Source organism: Mandrillus leucophaeus, unplaced genomic scaffold (genome assembly GCF_000951045.1).
Source record: "Mandrillus leucophaeus isolate KB7577 unplaced genomic scaffold, Mleu.le_1.0 Scaffold1576, whole genome shotgun sequence".
NCBI classification, from domain to species: Eukaryota; Metazoa; Chordata; class Mammalia; order Primates; family Cercopithecidae; genus Mandrillus; species Mandrillus leucophaeus.
The window spans coordinates 484,067-504,274 of NW_012101561.1; the positions used below are offsets into that span (position 1 = coordinate 484,067).

The window sequence follows — 20,208 nt, forward strand, 5'->3', positions numbered from 1 at the left end:
CAACTCAATGCGGGGAGCTTCCAGGTCATAGGTAGATTTTAAAATTTTATGTCTCGCAATTAGTTGAAAGAATTATTAGTAGAAAACTATGTCTGGGTTACAATAAGGGGTGTGGAGACTTAAGTTTTATCATGCAGATGACACCTGCTTTAGAGAAAATAGACTGTATGTTTCTTATCAGACTTAAGGTCTGTGTTGATGTTAACACTGGAGGGATATAACGAGGCATGTTAGACTCCATCTTCCATCATAGCCTGAATTAGATTTTCAGGTTAACTCTGGAATGCCCTTGGCCAAGAGGAGGGGTCCATTTGGATGATTGGGGGCCTTGGAATTTTCTTTTCGGTTTGCACCTTTATAGTGACAAGATTCAAGATGCAACACCTTGTATAGAAGTCTACTCTGCCTTGGATCATACTGTGAGGCTGCAGTACAATTTCAGTATCTTCCTTCATGTTGTCATTCTCATCTATGACATAAATACAACTTCATATTATGTTTCCTATTGAAAGATAAAAATATAATCTGGTTTAGGTTTAAGTTCCAACTAGCCATTTCTATACTGCACCCTGTGAATCCATGATGATATTTGTTTTCTAAGGATAGACAATGATGCATAGAGAAAATAAGTCCAGGTTTAATATTATATTTGCCAAGTACAAAGACATATTTAGAGGTCAGCGGAGTGCATGAAATTCCTATATTCTCGACGTTGACCTTACCTTGTTTATCTCTCTGTGCTGTCCCTGAATAATTAAAGTGAACCAATGTGTTTCTTCTTTGCACTCTCAAATCCACACAGCAGGGAACCAGGGAGAGAACATTTTAGTGGAAGGCAGGCCTGCTTTCCACAAATTCTCCTGTGCTCAAGTGGAAGTGTAGTTACTAAGCTTTAGAGCACAACACAAAGCTGAATTTGACTGTTTCTTAAGTGGCCTAACCTAAGAGGAGTTAATGTTGTTTCAATCGCTATGATTATTATATATTCTGCATATTTTAATCAGTTCGGGTTTTGGATTTATGCCTCATGACAGGTTCATGAGGGGTACAGTTTAAAAAGCAATTTTTTTTATTGTTACAAAGATTTCCTTGTTTGGTCAGCAAGGGTAAATGTTTGAGGCAATTATCAGTAAGTTGTATATGCTCTCTGGCCCTAGGATTCAGGGTATTTGTTTGGATAATAGACCAATCGAAGTGCAACTAGAGAGTCAAGGAGGAACAGCTGTGAGCTTGGGGAGGAAGATAAGATCAGGAGTGCCTGGCATGAAAATCTTCCTCTGGGAGTTATTACAGAGTGACAGATTTTCTCCTCTAGAGATGTAGAATACTTCAAAATTTCACGTTCCAATTGGATGAAGAGTTTTAGACAAATGATTCTCAACTTCACCACTATTGATATTTTGGGCTGAATAATTTCTTGTTACATATGTCTTGAGGAGGTGGACTGTCAGGATGTTTAGCAGCGTATCTGACCTCTACCCACTAGATGCTAGCAGTACCCTTCCCCAAGTTGTGATAACCAAAAATGTCTCCTGACATTGCCAAATATTCCCCATGGACCAGTTGGTCCACTGTTGAGGAACACTCTTTTTGTAGCCAGTTTGAGAAACATTCTTTTCCATTGATGTTTCCCAACTTAGTCCTGGTACTGGAAAGACAAAATCTGTTGTTGCTGGCTCACTTTTTACTCAAACCACTCTTCAAACTCTTAATTCCTTTTTTCCCTTCCCATCTTTCACTCCTCCTATTCCTTTCTTCCAAGGCCTTTTTTAGAGGTTTAGACAATTCTCCAGTTTATAGTTTGGAATAGAAACCATTAAACTACATCCATTTAAATGTAAGCCTCTCCACATTGCTTTACTTTTAATACAATGGCAACTCGTCATATAATTTTATCCCCAATTAACTTGTCATATCCTGCATTTCTATGTGAGAGTCTTAAGCAAGCGAATTATATTTTTGACACATTGAATATATACCCAGTTTGTACTATACTTAATTGACTTGTTTTCTGGTAATACATAAAGATGGAAAAATAGTGTGTCATTGCTGGCTATTTATTTAGATCAAAACTAAACAACCTATAGCAAAGGAGGGCAGAATGACCCCTGAAGCAACTAACAAATGATCCTCTAACCTTGCAAAGATAGCCATATCTATCTGTAAGATTTCCTTTCTTACTCTATTCCTTTCTCTTCTCTTATACTCTTCATTCTCCCTATGTTCACTTTTTATCCTCTGTTTCCTGCCTTACTTTAGACCTGCACTATTTGGGAGCATTTCTTAGCTCTTCTGATATTGTTCTTTGCAAAAAGCTTACAAAGACGCAGAAATCTGAAAGAAAATGGCCCATCTGGAGATGCACATAACATAGGATGACGAGAAGTATAGGGGGCATTGGAGACAATAGCAGTAGTGAGGCTGACAGGCCTGCAGAGGCCAGGTCATGACGGACCTTATAAAAGTAGTACACCTTCATTTCAAAAATAGAAAGGACATGGATAATCACCAAAAAAATAACTACAACTTCCATCATCCAAAGATACTTACTATTAAGATTTCCTTTTGTTTTCTTCTAGATCAGATGTCTGTGAAATGGGGATTTGGGGTTGTATTTTGCTTTTGGTTTTGTGTGGGAGGGGACAGCACATAATTGTGGTTGTACTATATACATGAAATCTGTTTCTTGCTCAACATAGAGAATTATCTAGTTACTGGGAGCAGAAAACCTGTAAAACTAAATTAAATTTTTTAAAGGTTTTTTTAAGGTGCAGAGTAATCTCACAGTGAAAGAAAAGCACAGTGAGTATAGCTAGGCCTAATGAAAGATGAAACTCTCTCCATCATTCTATTTCTTTCTGCGACCAGATGATGTCTCATCTCTGCTTCTCTCTAGAGATATGCTCCATTCCCAAGCTTCACTCTAGATGGGATTTCTTTCTCTGTTCCCCTATGATATTGTAACCTAGCTCTGGCTCAACATGACCTTGCATCTTGGCTTCCCCAGTTGTGTGTCTGTGTCTAGATTTCTGAGCGAGAAAGAGAGAATACAATTGCCTCTAAGTTTGGTTATCCAATTCTGGTCCAATTAACTATGACTGCAGACAGTGGGGAGTGGGCATAGGGGGATCATGGATGCCCCTTCTAGGTCTCTGTACTGAGAGACAATGATCTATGTATCTAATATGCTTATGTGGTTACCAATTGTTTGGATTTTCTGACTGCATAATATTCCATGGAATGAATGTGTTACCAGTGGAAGAGATCTGAGTTACCCTGACCAGCAGCATATCCATATGGGTCCGTAGCAACTTCAGTCCCTGCCTCCTCAGAATAAATAATTCAACTGACGGGCATAAAGTAGAAAAAGAGACTGAGGCAAGTTTCAGATCAGGAGTGGAAGTTTATTTTTAAAATCTTCAGAACGGGAAAGAAAGGAAAATTCGCTTGGAGGAGACTCAAGGGGGCACCTGAAGGTCCAAGGGAGAAAAGAGAGCAAAAAAAGGTGTGTTTAACTTTGATCCTAGGGCTTTATAGGCTCATCTGTTTCCCATGATTCTACCCTTATGGTGGGCTTCCCGCATACTTAGTGTGTTCCTTACCATTTGGAATTGAGCACACACAGTGTGTTTAGGGAGTTATACACATGCCCATCTGAGACTTTCTTCCCTTTTCCAGTGGCGTGTACCTAGATCATACTTCGCTATTTTTGTCTCTTAATGTGCATGTCCAGGAAGTTGCTTCTCCTTGGGGCCTACATTCAATTAACATTTTGATGTTAACAGGTGTGGACTATCAGGATGTGACCTCTCCCTGGCACCAACTGCCAATTTGTCACTTTTTGAAAGGCAATGCAATAATTGCTGAACCATCAACTGACATTGTGGGTGATAGGGAGAGCCCTCTCCTGCCCCACTCATGCCTATCTACCTGTAACAATTGTACTAGGCTCCTTCCATATTTGGGTCTGCTTTTTTCTAGCCAGTGGATGAGGAAGGAGATTGGGGATCATGGGTGGGTAGTTTTAGGGGTCAAGCCTTGAAGTGTCAAACATCACTTTTGCTCATACTTTACATTTCATTAGCCAGAACTGAGTCACATGACCACACCTAACAGAAATGGTGGTTGGGAAATGTAATCAATTTGTGTGCCCAGAAAGAGAAGAGAACATGGATATTGGTGAGAAGCAGTCTGTACCTCTGGCTATCTATTTTATTTTGAGGCTATTTCAAAGGGCAGTCATGTGTTTTGCCAGCTTATTCTTTAGAAAAGAAAAATGTTACGCTGGATAGGTTAAGGGACTGATTTCAATGGCATTTCTTATGTTATTTTATGACATTATAAAATATTCTTACCTTTAACGTACATGTATGAATGAGTCTTTCAAAGAAATAAAAGTGGATAAAAGCCAAATGTTGATCAAGATCCTTCAAAAGTTGCATTAGCATGATGATCTAGATTTTCAACCCGAAGTGTTTAGTGAGAAACTCTTAGGCTCTGTCCTTCTTGTACTCCTTTGTAATTAATTTGAAACTTTTTTTATATAAGATGTCCTTATTGATGTACATTATAACTCAATAAAAATAAATGATACAGAAAAGTATACCATGTCAACTGGCTCCTAAAATAAACCAGAAAAATACATGTCTATAGAAAATGAAGATGAACGGGAGTCTGAGGCAGGAGAATCACTTGAACCTGGGAGGTGGAGGTTGCGGTGAGCTGAGATCGTGCCATTGCACTCCAGCCTGGGCAACAAGAGCGAAACTCCGTCAAAGAAAGAAAGAAAGAAGAGAGAGAGAGAGAGAGAGAGAGAGGGAGGGAGGGAGGAAGGGAGAAGATGAAAAAAAGAGGTAATAAAAGTGTATAATACTCTGCCCACTACCCCCTCCTGTATAAAGAAAAAAATAACAATAATAATCCAAGTAACCGGTGAAGATCAATTTTATAAAATCATCAGTTTCTCTGTTGAGTAAAATTGGGAACTGACTTTCAGCAAAGGTAAATGTAATTGAGTTTCTTTACAAAATGAAGGTTTTTTTTTTTTTTTTTTAAGTCCTAGGAAATTTAGAGTCTGATTTACTTTTAAATGTATAGTCACAAATATTTCCTGGGTCACCTGTTTGTTCCCATTTTGATTAGTCTCTGTTAGGGAATGAAATACTGAAAACTATAGGGTGGCATTCCATTATCCCTCCATAGGAAAAATGTATAAAATTGTAAGAGGATTGATAACCTCACCTACCAATAGCTTTCCACATTATTTTGTAGTTTGAAAGGATTATAGCTTCCACACCATTATCTCAAAACCTAAATTAGTATTAAATATAGAATGAAAATATAATAAGCTTACTTATCTTAGTAAATAATTTTTATACATTGACCTGAGCCTTTTAATACAGGAACATTTGCATTAATAGAAAATATTAATTTGATATTTACCCTTCAACTGATATAGAGTTTTTTAATATCAAATTTTAAATTAAAGTTGGGTTAACAGAACATGGATCTAACTTGGAGAAGGAGAATGAATGGGTGACTTGAAAGGGCATTATTATGAAGAGAAGCATTAATTATTTATTTTAATTAGTTTTGAGGTCAACTAAAGCAACTTGGTCAAACATTGTAAAATACATAGTATATTCTTTCTATATCATTTATGTATCTATGCCCTTACTCCTAGTTTCAATTTATCTCTAAACATCCTGTTATAGAATGTTGAATTTATATTTAATTATATTTAATTTATATTTATGTTTATATTAATTGACATGGGAAAGTCAAGTACAGTACTTCATGAAACTTTTCTGATGTCTCCCACATTCGAAACAGGGAGCCATGACAATTACCTCACTTTCACAACGATGATAAGTATGTATCCTCCTGATATCATTTGATTGTTGCTGTAATTTTAAGAGTTGAAAACAAATTCCATAAGAACATATTCAGTGAAATATGAAGTTTATATGTATTCATCTTTGAGAAGAGAAATATCAGATGATCATGTGAATTAAGAAGATCATATTACCTTAATGATTAATATTATGAGTGATATCGTAGGCTAATGTATGCAGTTGTTAAGTAAATGGGTTTTATTATTCAGGCATGGATTTTAAAATATTATTGAGTGCCTGCTGTTTATTATGCACCATTTTAAGTGCTGAAGATACAGTAATAAATAAGATAGGCATTTCTACTTTCATGTAGCTTACATTCTAGCAATCAACAAAACTGAAGTTGATTCCCAACTCTCTTTTACCAATTGTGTAACCTGATGAAATTTATCTAATCCTATTATCTGATGCTCAGCCTCCTCACCTATGAAATGCAGATAATATCATCTACCTTATAGGATTATGGTGAGGATTCAGTGAGAGAGAAAAAGGACATAAAGTGCTTTAGCAGAGTATCTGGCACATAATAGATGTTCAGTAAATGGACAATGATGTTGCCATTGTCATTAACAGCAATTATCTTTAAATTATTGGTATATTTATTAATAGTAATTCTTTCATTACCAAAACATCTCACAAGAAGACATGAAATGTGAATCAACTATTTCTTTTATTTATTTATTTTAGATTATGTGAAAATGAAATGAGCACATATAGTTGTTTTTACATTCAACAAACCAAGAAATATTTGCCCACAAATAGAACACTTACCTTAGACTACCCAACCTTTGTTTCTTATGCATAGTGATTCAAGACCCTTTTAGAAGAAGCAAAGGCATCATACAAATCAATGTGTATTCATCGAGTTCCTCCGAAGTAAGAGACAATGTACCTAGAAATTAAGACTGTTGCCTGTCCTCAAGGAATATGCAATCCAGAGACAGTTGACCAGATAGGGCAGATATTGCTTCTGAATAAAAGAGGAGAAGGGATGATACCCACCGAAAGGTTTAAAAAGGATCTCCCGGCCAGGCATGGTGACTCACACCTGTAATCCCAGCACTTTGGGAGGCCGAGGCAGGCAGATCACCTGAGGTTGGGAGTTCGAGAACAGCCTGACCAACATGGAGAAACCCCATCTCCACCACAAATACAAAATTAGCCGGGCATGGTGCCACATGCCTGTAATCCCAGCTACTCGGGAGGCTGAGGTAGGAGAATTGCTTGAACCTGGGAGGCGGAGGTTGCAGTGAGCTGAGATCATGCCATTACACTCCAGCCTGGGCAACAAGAGCGAAACTCCATCTCAAAAAAAAAAAAAAAAACAAAGAAAGAAATCTCACCCATTACCTATTCACTACCCAATTTGCAAAATCACGAGAGTAGCAATCTAGAGAGTATTTCTATTTGAGAATATATTATAGAACGAAGACTTAAGCCTAGGAAAATTAAAGCTTAGGTATCCAGAAATTCATTTAAAAACTCTTAAAATTATGAATGATGTGGGTGGAGCATAGACTTTTTATCAAAACTTGGCATCCGAGGTTTAGAGGCAATATATGGACTGAGGTGGCTTAGTATTTGGAAGAAAGAATTACAGGACAAATAAAATGAAATTCTCCTTTATATAGTTGTTAGTAGAGATGCTGAGGTTGATATCTTTGCCAGTAATGACTCTTTTCCACAAAACAGCACTAAGTATTCTTGTTAGAGAAGAAAATGCAGCTGACCCAGCATGGCATTTACTTGTGTTTTTTGGAGGCATGAGAATAAATATGTATGAATAGCCATTTATACAAAGGTGATATACAAATGCCAAAAAGCATATGAAAAGATGTTCAAGGGTGGGTATGGTGTCTCATGCCTGTAATCCCAACACTTTGGGAGGCCGAGGTGGGCAGATCACTTGAGGTCAGGAGTTCAAGACCACCCTGGCCAACATGGTGAAACCCCATCTCTACTAAAAATACAAAAATTAACTGGGCATGGTGGCGGGTGTCTGTAGTCCCAGGTACTCAGGAGTCTGAAGCAGGAGAATCACTTGAACCCGGGAGGCGGAGGTTGCAGTGAGCCGAGATTGTACCACTGCACTCCAGTCTGGGTGACAGAACAAAACTCTGTCTCCAGGAAAAAAAAAAAAAAAAGGTGTTCAAAATCCCTATTCATCAAAGACATGCAAATCAAAACCACAATGAGATATCACCTCACACCCATTAGAATCGTTACTATTAAAAAAAGAAGAAGAAGAAAATTACAAGTTTTGGTGAAGAAATGGAGAAATTGGAACCCTTGTACATGGTTGGTGGCACTGTAAAGTAGAAACCACTATGGAAAACAGTATGGAAGTTCCTCCGAAAAGTAAAAATAGAACTACTGTATGATCCAGCAGTCCTACTTCTAGGTATTTATCCAAAAGAAATGAAAGCAGATCTCAAAGAGATATTTGTACACCTTCTATGTTTACAGAAGCACTATTCACAATAGCCAACAGGTGGAAGCAACCTAAGTGTCCATCAGTGGATGAATAGATAAACAAAATATGATACATACATATAAAAGAGTATTATTTGGCCTTAAAAATGAGGGAAATCCTGTCAAATGCTACAATATGGATGAACTTAGAGAACATTATGTTAAGTGAAGTAAATCACAAAAACACAAATACTGTATGATTCCCCTTATATGAAGTATGTAAAGTAGTCAAAATCATAGAAACAAATAGCAGAATGGTGGTTGCTTGGAAGAGAATGGAAAGAATAATTGTTTAATGGGGATATAGTGTTTCAGATTTCCAAGGTGTAAAAGTTCCAGAGATCTATTGTATAACCATGTCAATAATACTTAACATTACTGAACTATACACTAAAAGAAAATTAACATGCTAAATTTTATGCCATATGCTTTTTATCACAATAAAAATTCATTTTATAATTTTTTTTAAAAAAAAATAAATACCTAAATTCTACTATGCTATCTAAATATGGTTTGGTCCTATTAACTTGTAGTCTTCTTGTTTTTAAAAACCCAATCTCAGCTTTTACCGGAAGCAAGTTGAATTCCTTCTTCTGGGTACAAAAGTGAGTCAAATGCTTATAGCCAAGGGAATATAGGTTTAGATATGTGTCTCATAAGAATGTTTACAAGATGTAAAAGAAAAAAATCATTGGTTATTTATACATCTGGTATTAGAAAGTCGTAGATTTCTATTTCCTATAGAATTTTAAGTGCCACATTACATCACATTATTTAGTGCTAGCAGATACCCTCAGAATTATGTAGTATGAGGGGTTTAAAAATAGAGACCACATTTTCCCCTTTTTTATAGATGATTTTAAAATCTGTACAGGGGCATTTATTATATTCCCATTTACCACCACTGGGTCTCATCATTCTCGAAGGTTTTTTTTTTCAATTTCTTTATATGCCCATTTCCTTTTGGTAATATCTTGCCTTTCCTTTTTAAATTTGAACTTGAATATTAAAACAGATGTAAAGAAGAGTACTACTTACACATAAACTGTTGAACTGCATTTTTATCATTTGCTCTGTGGAAAAAAATCCAATTGTATGAAATTGATAGCAACATTTTAGTATATCCCCAGGTCCCCAGGGAAAAGCAATGTGCTTACACAGATGATCTGATTTTATGAGCACATAGCTAACATCTAGCACTGAGCATTTGTCTTTATGCTCCTGCTTCTTTCAGGGACTATGAAAACACATTTAGGCACTAGTTTGACTTTCCAACAATGAACTGCAAAGCCTATGACAAAACACATCATTTGCATTGCTGTTTTTCATGGTGCACAACAAAGTATAGATAACTTTCAGCATAGAATCTTAATCTGAGCTTGTTAATAAGAAAACAAGAACCTTAGTACATGAACTCATTTTATTATCTACCCTCGCTGAGAACCGTGATTTGGATTCCACTCAAATAAAAATTAGTTTAAATGTTGTTCTGCTGCAACTGTTGAATTTATTCATTATGCTGTAATATTTTACTTATGAAACTGCATTTGGAAATCCTTTGGTGTACATCAGTATGAAATTACAGGGCTTAGGGATATTGATTATTGCTTGTAATTGCCGTCATAATAGCCAACAATTCTCTGCCTTTTTTTTTCCTTCCTTCTACCTCTTAATATTATACCAAACCAAATCAATATCCAACATATTGGAACACTTACATTGTCTCAAAAATCCAATTATTCTCCTTCATAAATATGCAAAAGATTGAAGATTTTATCTCCAAACACTAAGGAGCCTCATCCTGCTGGGTTTCTCCTTTATCCCATAGGACCACATCAGAGTGTTGCTATATCGAATCCGTAATATGACGTTTTGTCACCTCCAAAGTAACCACAGGGCAGGAGTGGGGAGGTAGGGAGGTTATATCACTACGCTGCCTATATAGTGCTATACTTCTTGCTCACTAGTAAATGAAATGGTCAAAGGGGATAAAACAGTCTGGGAGAGTTAAGCAGACATTAAAAAAGAAATTCATCTTTTTATGGTGCGGAGGAGGTTATTTATTTAAAAGCCTTAAAGTAACAGTACAATCAAATGAAAAGAGTACAACTAAGAGTCACTTATTCATTAAAATATACGTAATCTTATTATTATTTTTATATTGTTTCTTCATTCTGGGGATAAATTAGGTGCCTTTTTTAGGTTCTCATCAACTAAAGGGTAGTTTCTTTGTAATGCTTACCCATTCATCCAAAAGAGTTAAGGCAGTCTTTAAAATTTACTAGAAGAACATTTGACATACAGAAGAATAGATGTGTATTATGTAGTTTGAACAGATAGTATTTGTTGGGCCCAGGTCAGTTAACCCAGATGATTAAAACCTGATGCTAATCTAGTGAAGACTGTGGTTGTCAAGTAGCATGGGGCAATGTAAATACACTATTTTGGAAGCCCCTGATTCCAGTTTCATTCATGCCATTAGCTAGCTATGTTATTTTTAAGTAAGAAAGTTTCATTCTCTTGGCCTCAGTTTCCCTAACGTCAAAATGAGAGGGATGGGCTACTAGATGATTTCTGAGGGTCCCTTCCAACTCTGTGATTCTGTAGCCATCATTCTCACATTCTTGTTATTAGTCAAAAAAAGGAACGTAATAGTGTGGCTCAATTAAACATCATCCTCATGCCAAATTCAACACAAAGCATACGTATTCTAGGCCTCAACAGGCCTGTATTCCCATCACAAACAATACACTATGCCATAGTGTATTGTTTAAGAGCAGTGGCTCTGCAGCCAGACTGCCTGGGTTTGAAACTCAGTTTAATCAATTAGTAGCTGTGGGGCCATGGAAAAGTGATGTAACCTCTCTGTACTTTGATCATCTCTTCTGTAAAATAGAGATATTGACTGTAATAAAGTTGTTGTGAAGATTAAATAATATAATACTCTGTGAAGTATTTAGAGCAATGCCTGTCAAAAATAATCACTCAAATGTTATCTCTTACTAACATTATTATAATAATTACTATTATCACCACTCTACTCCTACTAAAGCTCTTTGGGTCTCATTTCAGTCATCTAGAAGATTAGGATAATAGTATCAACTTCACAAACATATAAGGATCAAAATAATGGAGATAAAGTGCCCAACTTGGAGCCCAGCCCTTCTAGGCACTCATGTTAACTTAAATGGAACCAACTATTCCTGTGGTTGGTGTTATCCTGTAAGTGTTTTTGACTCCCTAATACTCATGAATCTTTTTTTTATCTTAGTTACAAAATCAATACAAGCTCAAGACAGAAAAGTTCAGAAAATACCCCTACCATACAAAGGTAACACAAATTATTATTTTCCTGTGAACATTTGTACTTTTTTTCCTTTAAAAATTGAATAATGTTGCCCATACTCTTTTGAAGCCTTCCTTTTTTTGCTTGGTAATATCTGTAAACACTTCTCCCAGTGAATAGACAGTCATTTGCCACACAATTTGTAATGGTTGTATAGTATTATATTATTTGTTTATAAAATAATTTACTTAATGAAATAGCAATTACTGGGGATTTAAATGTTTATTTTTTGCTATTATAAATAACACTGCAATGAATGGCTTCTTATATGCATTGTCATATACATCATTTCCTAAGGAAAAATTTCTATAGCCATAATTATTGCATCAAAGAATAGGCATTTTAAAAGTCATTTGATACATAATCCCAAATTGTCCTGCAGAAAGACCTGTGAATCTGTACTCCCCTCAGCAACCCAGTCCTTTAAAAAAATTTTAACCTCACGATACTGAAGCAAAATTCTCTATTGTGGGTATTTTCCATTAACATTCATGTAGGGTCGTTTTTTTATCCCTTTAAATACATATGCTTTTGTTCTTTAAATATGGAAGCTAGAAGTCAGTCTTAAAATGATGTTAGTAATTTATGCATTTCTGCATACGTTACATGTACAAGGTGATATTGGCTTTATGCTTAGTGAAATTTTTTGTTGTACATTAAAATGTAGCACTCGAATGTGTTTTATTTAGCAGTGTATTTTACTGCCCCAGGTAGTACGGTGGACTGCTTAAGATTAAAGACTTTGGTCAAGATGATGAATATGTTAATTATCCTGATCTGCTCCCTCTACGTGTATATGTATTGAAACAACACTATGTGATGCTGGTAGGCTGGGGGAAGTCCCCAAATGCTGGTGGGATCTTGACCACAGCTGGTGTCCAGGCTCTTGACACTGTTGCAAGAAAGAACTCAAGGACAAATTGGAAAATAGTGAAAGTATGGACATTTATTGCAAAGGGAGGAGTACACACTCAAGAAAAGGGAGTATAAGTGTACTCAAGAGAGAATCACCCACAAAGGGGTTTGGGGCTGCTACCTTTTTGGGTTTGTTTATTCAAGGGGTAGAATATTCATGAAAATTCCTGTAAAAAGGTGAAGATTTATCGGAACTGTGGTGCTACCCATTTTTACACCAAACATGGGTATTTCTGGAACTGTCATGGTGCTGGTGGGTTGCGTGATTTAGTATGTTAATGAGGATATAATGAAGTCCGAGGTGAAACCTAGGTCAAATCCCGCACCATGTTGGGTCCAGTCAGTCTTAGCCAGCTTGGTCCAAATCCTGTTTTCCAGGGTGTTAATAGCCCATAGCCTCTAATCATGTGAAACTGCTGCCTGGAATTTTTTTATTCTCCTGAAACCACCCTATATTATTCTTGTCTCATATGTACCCCCTTAAATATGTACAATTGTTATATATGTCAATTAAAGATAAAAAAAGAAAAGAAAAAAGTTTATGAAAAATGATTGGCCGGGCACAGTGGCTCATGCCTATAATCCTAGCACTTTAGGAGGCTGAAGCAGGCAGATTGCCTGAGCTTAGGAGTTCAAGACCAGCCTGGGCAACATGGTGAAACCCCGTCTCTACTAAAATACAAAAAATTAGCCAGGCAGGGCGGCAGGTGCCTGTGGTCTCAGCTACTTGGAAGGCTGATACAGGAGAATCACTTGAACCTGGGAGGTGGAAGTTACAGTGAGCTGGAGTTACAGGCTGGAGTGCAGTGATATCTGGAAGTCACAGGCTGGAGTGCAGTGAGATTGCGCCACTGCACTACAGCCTGGGTGACAGAGCAAGGCTTCATCTCAAAAAAAGAAAAAAAAAAAAGATTAAGGACATTGGAACCCCAGTGACGTAGATTCTGATTCTAGCTCTGTCCTTCACTTGCTAGGTGAATTTGGGCAAGTTGTTTAACCTGTTTTGGTCTCCATTTCTGTAAAGGCACAATGAGGATAATATTATACACTATATCATATGAGTAAAGAGCAAATGAGATACTAATGAGTGTTCAGCACAACACTTGGCACTCAGCAAGTATAAAAGTACTTTTATTTATTTGTTGTACAAGTATAAAAGAAGTATATGCAATTTTATTTATTTATTTGTTTGTTTTTGGCAACTCCTTCCATGTGAATACATTACTACTGTTTACAAAATGCCCATATTACAATAGTCATGAATACTCAACGATCTTTCTTTAGTAATTCAAACATGACAGTAGCATGACTCTGTTTGCATGAAGTTCTACAAGAGGCAAAACAAATGTCTGGTGGGAAAAAAATGCAGAATAGTGGTTTCTCTGGGGATAGAAATAGGGATTTACCTAGAAAGGACAGAAGAGAACTTCTTGGCTTGATGGGAATGTTATACATCTTGATAGGGGTTTGGGTTACATAGGTGACAGCATTTATCAAATCTCAGCAAATGTGCACATAAAACTGCACATTTTACTGTGCATAAATTTTACATTAAAATTTGTAAAAATATCAAACTAGCTAATGTGAGTTAAAATATATGAAGGGAAGTATACTGATGTATGCAACATATTTCAAAATGCTTAAAAACTAAAAACTGGCCAGGTGCAGCGGCTCACGCCTGTAATCCTGGCACTTTGGGAGGCTAAGCGGGCAGATCACTAGGTCAAGAGATCGAGACCATCCTGGCCAACATGGTGAAACCCCATCTCTACTAAAAATACAAAAAGTAGCTGGGCATGGTGGCATGCACTGTAGTCCCAGCTACTCGGGAGGCTGAGGCAGGAGAATAGCTTGAACCTGGGAGGCAGAGGTTGCAGTGAGCTGAGATCATGCCACTGCACTCCATCCTGGTGACGGAGCAAGATTCCATCTCAAAACAAAACCAACCAAACAAACAAAAACAAAAACAAAACAAAACTAAAAACTGACAGATGGAGAGAAGAATGGAGAAATGAATAAGTATGTGACAAAGTGAGTTCAGTCAAATGCTATCTGTGGAATCTAGTTAGTGAGTATATGGTTGTTTATTATAAAATTCTTTCAACTTGGCTGTATATTTGATAATTTTTATAAGATGTTGAATGAAAATATGACTGTGAAGCTAGTCTCTAAAGTTTAGTAGTGAGGATAATCTCAAACACTGGTGTCTAGGCCATACTAATGATCAAAATGCCTAATGATACATCTCTGGTTTTGAATCAACTCTTGATGATCATATTTAATGAAAGGGAAGGGTGTAGTGTGTAACACCACATGTGGAATGTTAGCACTCACTAGCCAGCAAATTGGGGAACACAAGGCCTGTTTCTTAAAGGTCTAGATTTAAAAACAAAACAAAACAAAAAAGACAAAGAAAAGAAAGAGAATAACAAGGGCAATTTAGAATTACCTCTTAGGTATATGAAAATGTTGCTGAGCCCCATCCAGTTCCCTTGAGCTCAGCTATAGCATGATTGTTTGAAATTAATGGAGTTTGTGTTTTTGTAACTTGTAGCAACTGGCTTTGGTTTTTATAGCTCAAACTTGTGTTTCCCTTTCACAGGCATTTCCTGTTCAAACATGGATCTGGTTCCTCTGCGATCTTCAGTGCAGCCAGTCAGAACTACCCTCTGACATCCAATACCGTGTACTCGCCCCCTCCCAGGCCTCTTCCTCGAAGCACCTTTTCCCGACCTGCCTTTACCTTTAACAAACCTTACAGGTGCTGCAACTGGAAGTGCACAGCATTGAGCGCCACTGCAATCACAGTGACTTTGGCCTTGTTACTAGCCTATGTGATTGGTAAGTCCTTTTTGTCATGCCTCAGTTTTCTTCTTAATCAAAGTCTTGTTTTGCTTGTGGTGGGAATGGGGGATTTTTCTCTCTATTCTGGAATGTACAAATTTGGACCTAGGCTTAGTATTATAACAAATTGATTTTCTTCTTCTTTTTTTTTCTTTCTAACCTTAAATACTGCTGAGGAGAGTAAGGAATGCTCTTTGAGAAGAAATATTTATACTACTAACACAGTCTTATTGATTGCAATTACTGTAGTTAACCATTTTCCCTACAATTAAAAGGTTGTTATGGTTTTCCCATTAGAAGTCATAAGTACCAATCTACAATAGCTCCTTAAATTATAGTTAAACAATAATACTGCTACGGAATTTTCAGGTAGCAATTTCATTAAAGCCCCAGTTATTTGGAAGCTATCAGAAAATTCAGTACATAATTTCTTCCCAAGATTCAGATTTTTACACTGTGACCAAAAAATGTATTCTTATTTCACTAGGTAAATGACTGCAAAATTGTGTGATTACTATGTCTTGAAAAGTAAAGCAGAGAGCAGTTATAAGGTGCTCTTTCCACTTTTAGGAAAAATGTTGTTGTTCTTGAGACACCCTGATTAAAGTCACCCTCATTTGGTAGCAAATTGTATTGATTTTTCTGGATGGCATTTTATTGTGACTGAATATTAATTTACTTTCTTGAGTGGTTCTGCAGTCTAAAATGTAAGCTGACTTAAGAAATGTGTACATTTTGTGGCAGCACTATTCCTAGAATGAATAGAACATCATTGTAGAAAACAAATTCTATCCAGGTATATTCCTAGTAAATTATTTTCAGGTTTACCCCAGTTACCTAATTGAAGCATATCTACCCACTAAGACACAATGAATATGATTCTGAGTGGAAGATAAAAAGAGACTTAGACTTTCTGATAAGTAATAAAGTACATTTTGTTGATTCCTATTTATCTAAAATGAGAATAATCTAAAAGTTCACATAATGAGATTGTGTAGACATCATAGACCAGTGGATGGTAAGCAAATAAATGGCTATATTTTGTAGGGAGGTCACTGATGTTGTTAAAAGTATAGGATCATAGCCTGTGCTGATGTTCATGATTCTCTCTTTTATATTTTCATCACATAAGCTGAATATATTTGAACAATGCTTCTATTTAACATGGACGATATTATCCTATAATATCAAAACTGTGCCTTTTATCTCAGACATTTCAGGATAACCCAACATGTGTGTTTATTTGGTTTGTAGTGACCCTTAATGAGAAATACTGCTGAAGGGATGGAGGCAAAGGATGAGAAAGTCCTACAACTTAAACATGATTTTAATATATCATTCAAAATAAGGAATAATATAAAAAGTTTAAATACATTAGAGTCCCTTTAAAATGGTCTCGCTCAATTATGCTTAAACTTTTTTTATGGGTTATTTTCTATTAACTTTTACTATATTGAGAGGTAATGTTTTAGATACAAGCCCTAACCCTTGGTATAAAAAAGTTCAAGTAATAGCAATCCCTTTATTTAGGTTTCTACCATGTTTAATACTAATTTTCTATTTAAATTTATTATTATGGCCACTCCCATATCAAATTTTTATTATATATTCTGAAACTTGTTTAACTTAGTTATATATTTATTCATTTCATCAGTAAAAATGGAACATTTCAGTTATTTCAAGGACTGTCTTTTTTAATAGAATAAACAATGGCCTATCAACTTGGCATGGAAACAAGATAGTATAGTTCAATAGTTATTAACACGGATTTTACAGACCTCTGCCACTTATTAGGCATGTTTCCTTGGACAACCTTTTCAGGTCTCCATTTCCTCATCTGTAAAATAGGCTTAAAATCGTACCTATAGCATAGGATTGTTATAAGAATTAAATGAGTTAATATAAGTAAAGCACATGGAGTAGTGCCTGAAATATAGTAAGTAGCCTATAAATGTTAAATATTATCATTACTATTACCATTGTTACCATAATAATTATTATTCACGATTAAAATTCACTAGTTTCCAGAATTAACAATTTTGTTCGTGGCTGTATCTCAGCACCAAGAATAGTGCCTGGTACATATAAGACCTTTCAGTAAAAGTTTGTTGAAAAAAATGAATTATGCTAAGCTCTTTACTTGTATTAGCTCATTTAATTCTCACAACAATCCTTAAGGATAGCTATCAATACATATGTATTTTATAAATGGAGAAACTGAGGCACAACAAAGTTAAGAGGCCACATACAGTGTTAAGAGGCCACTTTTGAGATTAAAGGGTGCCTTGCAGAGAAACAAGGATGCTGAGCTTCAAGCCAGAGCAGACTGAGTCTTGAGTGCTAGACCTTGCTGCTCTTCTAGCACTGAAGTAAACTTTATAACTTGTTTACTTCTCAGTCTACTGAATAAATCCACCAGATACTTTTTCTTATTAAATTACAAATTCAATTACATATACCAAGTCATCTATTCCCATGGTGAGTACCACTAAGATTGGTTGATTGGTAAGGAATATTTGTTGAAATCTTTTACTGGGAGATTTTTTAGATGCAGAAATGTCAGGCTAAATGCTGGCACAGTAACTTGAATGGGTACAATATGAGAAGATGTTTATGGCAAACACTGGAACTTTGTTCCTGGTTCTGTCATGAACTAGACAGTATGTGACTGGATAAGTCAGTAAAAATCTCTCTTGATTTATCCCATCTGTGCCATATTGGTGACCACCTTAGAAGGATAGAGTAAAAATTCATAAATAGGCATTCAGGTGAAAGATGGCACATAAGAGCTATAATATACAAGATGATTTTTAAATGGGTTTCTGTGGTTGAAATAAAAAAGTATTATATTTCAAAATATGAAACCATTTCATTCTTGACTATTGCTGAGTCTGTAAGTCATCATTGTTTTTCAATCCCTATTTGCAGTTGCTGTATAACCCAAGTAAAATCTTTCACTGAAACTACTTGCTGCTTCTGTTTCCCGTGCAAATTCCTTTCTGCTATTTCATTTTCCTCTATTATCCATTATACATAACCTTTAGATACTAATGGCTGTATGCTGTGCTGCCCTTAATCCACTAGGGGAAATCGCATCGATATCAATGGGACATCAATAGTCATTCTGTGCATTATAGCTCTGTAAGTGGTCATTGGAAAGCAGTGGAAATCCAGCACGTGAAAAGCCAGAGCTGGGTTGTTCAGCCAACCAGTCTTATCCCCCACCTACCCAGTATACCTTTTGGATCAGGGAAAAAAATTATTTCTTTGAATAAGTTTTGAATTCAAAAAAGTTGGTGAAGAGAGGCATGGAAACATACTGACTATATACAGATACCATGGAATAGCTATTGTCATCACTTCCTCATAAATCTGTAATATTTTCCATCTGAATCAAAAAATATGTCCTTATGCTTCATCCTCTCTGATATTTTGGCATCAGTGATGTATCAGTGCCAGTCAGAAGCACATTTGCTTGAATTTACAAATAAGCCATATGAAGTAGTAGTCAGGAAGACAGATGAGCATATGCAAGGTATCAAGAGAAGGTGAGGTTAAGATACTTCATCAATGGTTGTGAAGGGCACAAACACAGCTTCTCTGGCAAACTTTGATGTTTTGATCAAGTTTCTTCACAGTCAGCAGATTGTATAAGTGGCTACAGAATCTCACATGCATAGAAACTCACATGAATACAGTATGCCTGGGGTCAAGTACGCTGTTGCATTGAATGAGCTGAAGAGTAGGGGTTTCTGGCTCTCATACCCATTATCATTAGTTAATGATATGGATGATCCTTTTCCTTTGCCATGAGATTAGTAGCAATCCATACCACCTTCAGGGGATTCAGGTAGTATTCCAACTGTGCAGATGAAATAATTTCAGTCCATAAATTTTGTCATGACATACTATATAGCCTACATGTAGAAAGCTGACCACAATGGATATTAACAATATAGAACTAGAAGAGATAGAGTTTTGTACCCAGTTCTCTGATCCAAAGGTTAGAGATGAAACTATTCAAGAGGGCAAAGGGCCTACTTCACATAGCTCTCTGCAGCAAAATTCAATAGCACAGATTCAAGTGCTTTTTTTGCTTCTTTGCACTGGCCCAAATTGCCCTATTTTGGGGGTTTACTACAGTGGAGTAAAAGAGTGCTGAAAATGATAGAATGAAAGGAGTGGTTTGTGTTCATTTTGTCCGTCTCAAAAAGAAAGTGCAAATACCTCACTATACAGGGAAGAAATAAAGTGGAATGTGGCATGTTCTGACTTTGGAAAATTCAAGAACTTAGATTTTTTTAACAGAGAGGATAGAAATGGAGTTTTGCCCCATTAAATCTAAATATAAAATGTCCCCTCACACAGTATTTGCTAAATGTAGATAAATATGCTTACCAAAGCCCAACTCTTTCACTTATAGTACTAGCAACTTCATTAATGTTTCTGTGCCTACATTTCCTCATCTATAAAATGGGAATGTTGATAATACTTTCTTCAAGGATTGTCTTTATAATTAAATGAGTTGAAGCTTGTAAAACACTCAGGACATTGCTTAGCATAGCTGAATAAAGATTAATGATAATTATTAGTGAAATAGAATTATTATGAAGATTATTTAGTTTGAGCTGAGGTAAGCATAATGAGGATATAATTCATCCTAACATGAACTGCTTTTGTTTCCCTTCTTTCCAAAGTCATGTAAAACAATTTTTCAGAGCATGAATGTCTGTCTCA

At 36.1% G+C, this 20,208-nt stretch overlaps 1 protein-coding gene across 1 annotated transcript in view; it reads left to right on the forward strand.

Moving 5' to 3' along the window:
* LOC105536274 (teneurin-1-like) overlaps positions 1–20,208 on the forward strand; it is a gene marked incomplete at its 3' end in the record, with an annotated part of 316,443 nt that overhangs the window by 258,762 nt on the left and 37,473 nt on the right. Inside the window, exon 5 of the mRNA XM_011975605.1 lies at positions 15,230–15,468. Within this exon, the coding sequence (XP_011830995.1) occupies positions 15,230–15,468 (239 nt within the window). The remainder of the gene's footprint in view (positions 1–15,229; positions 15,469–20,208) is intronic.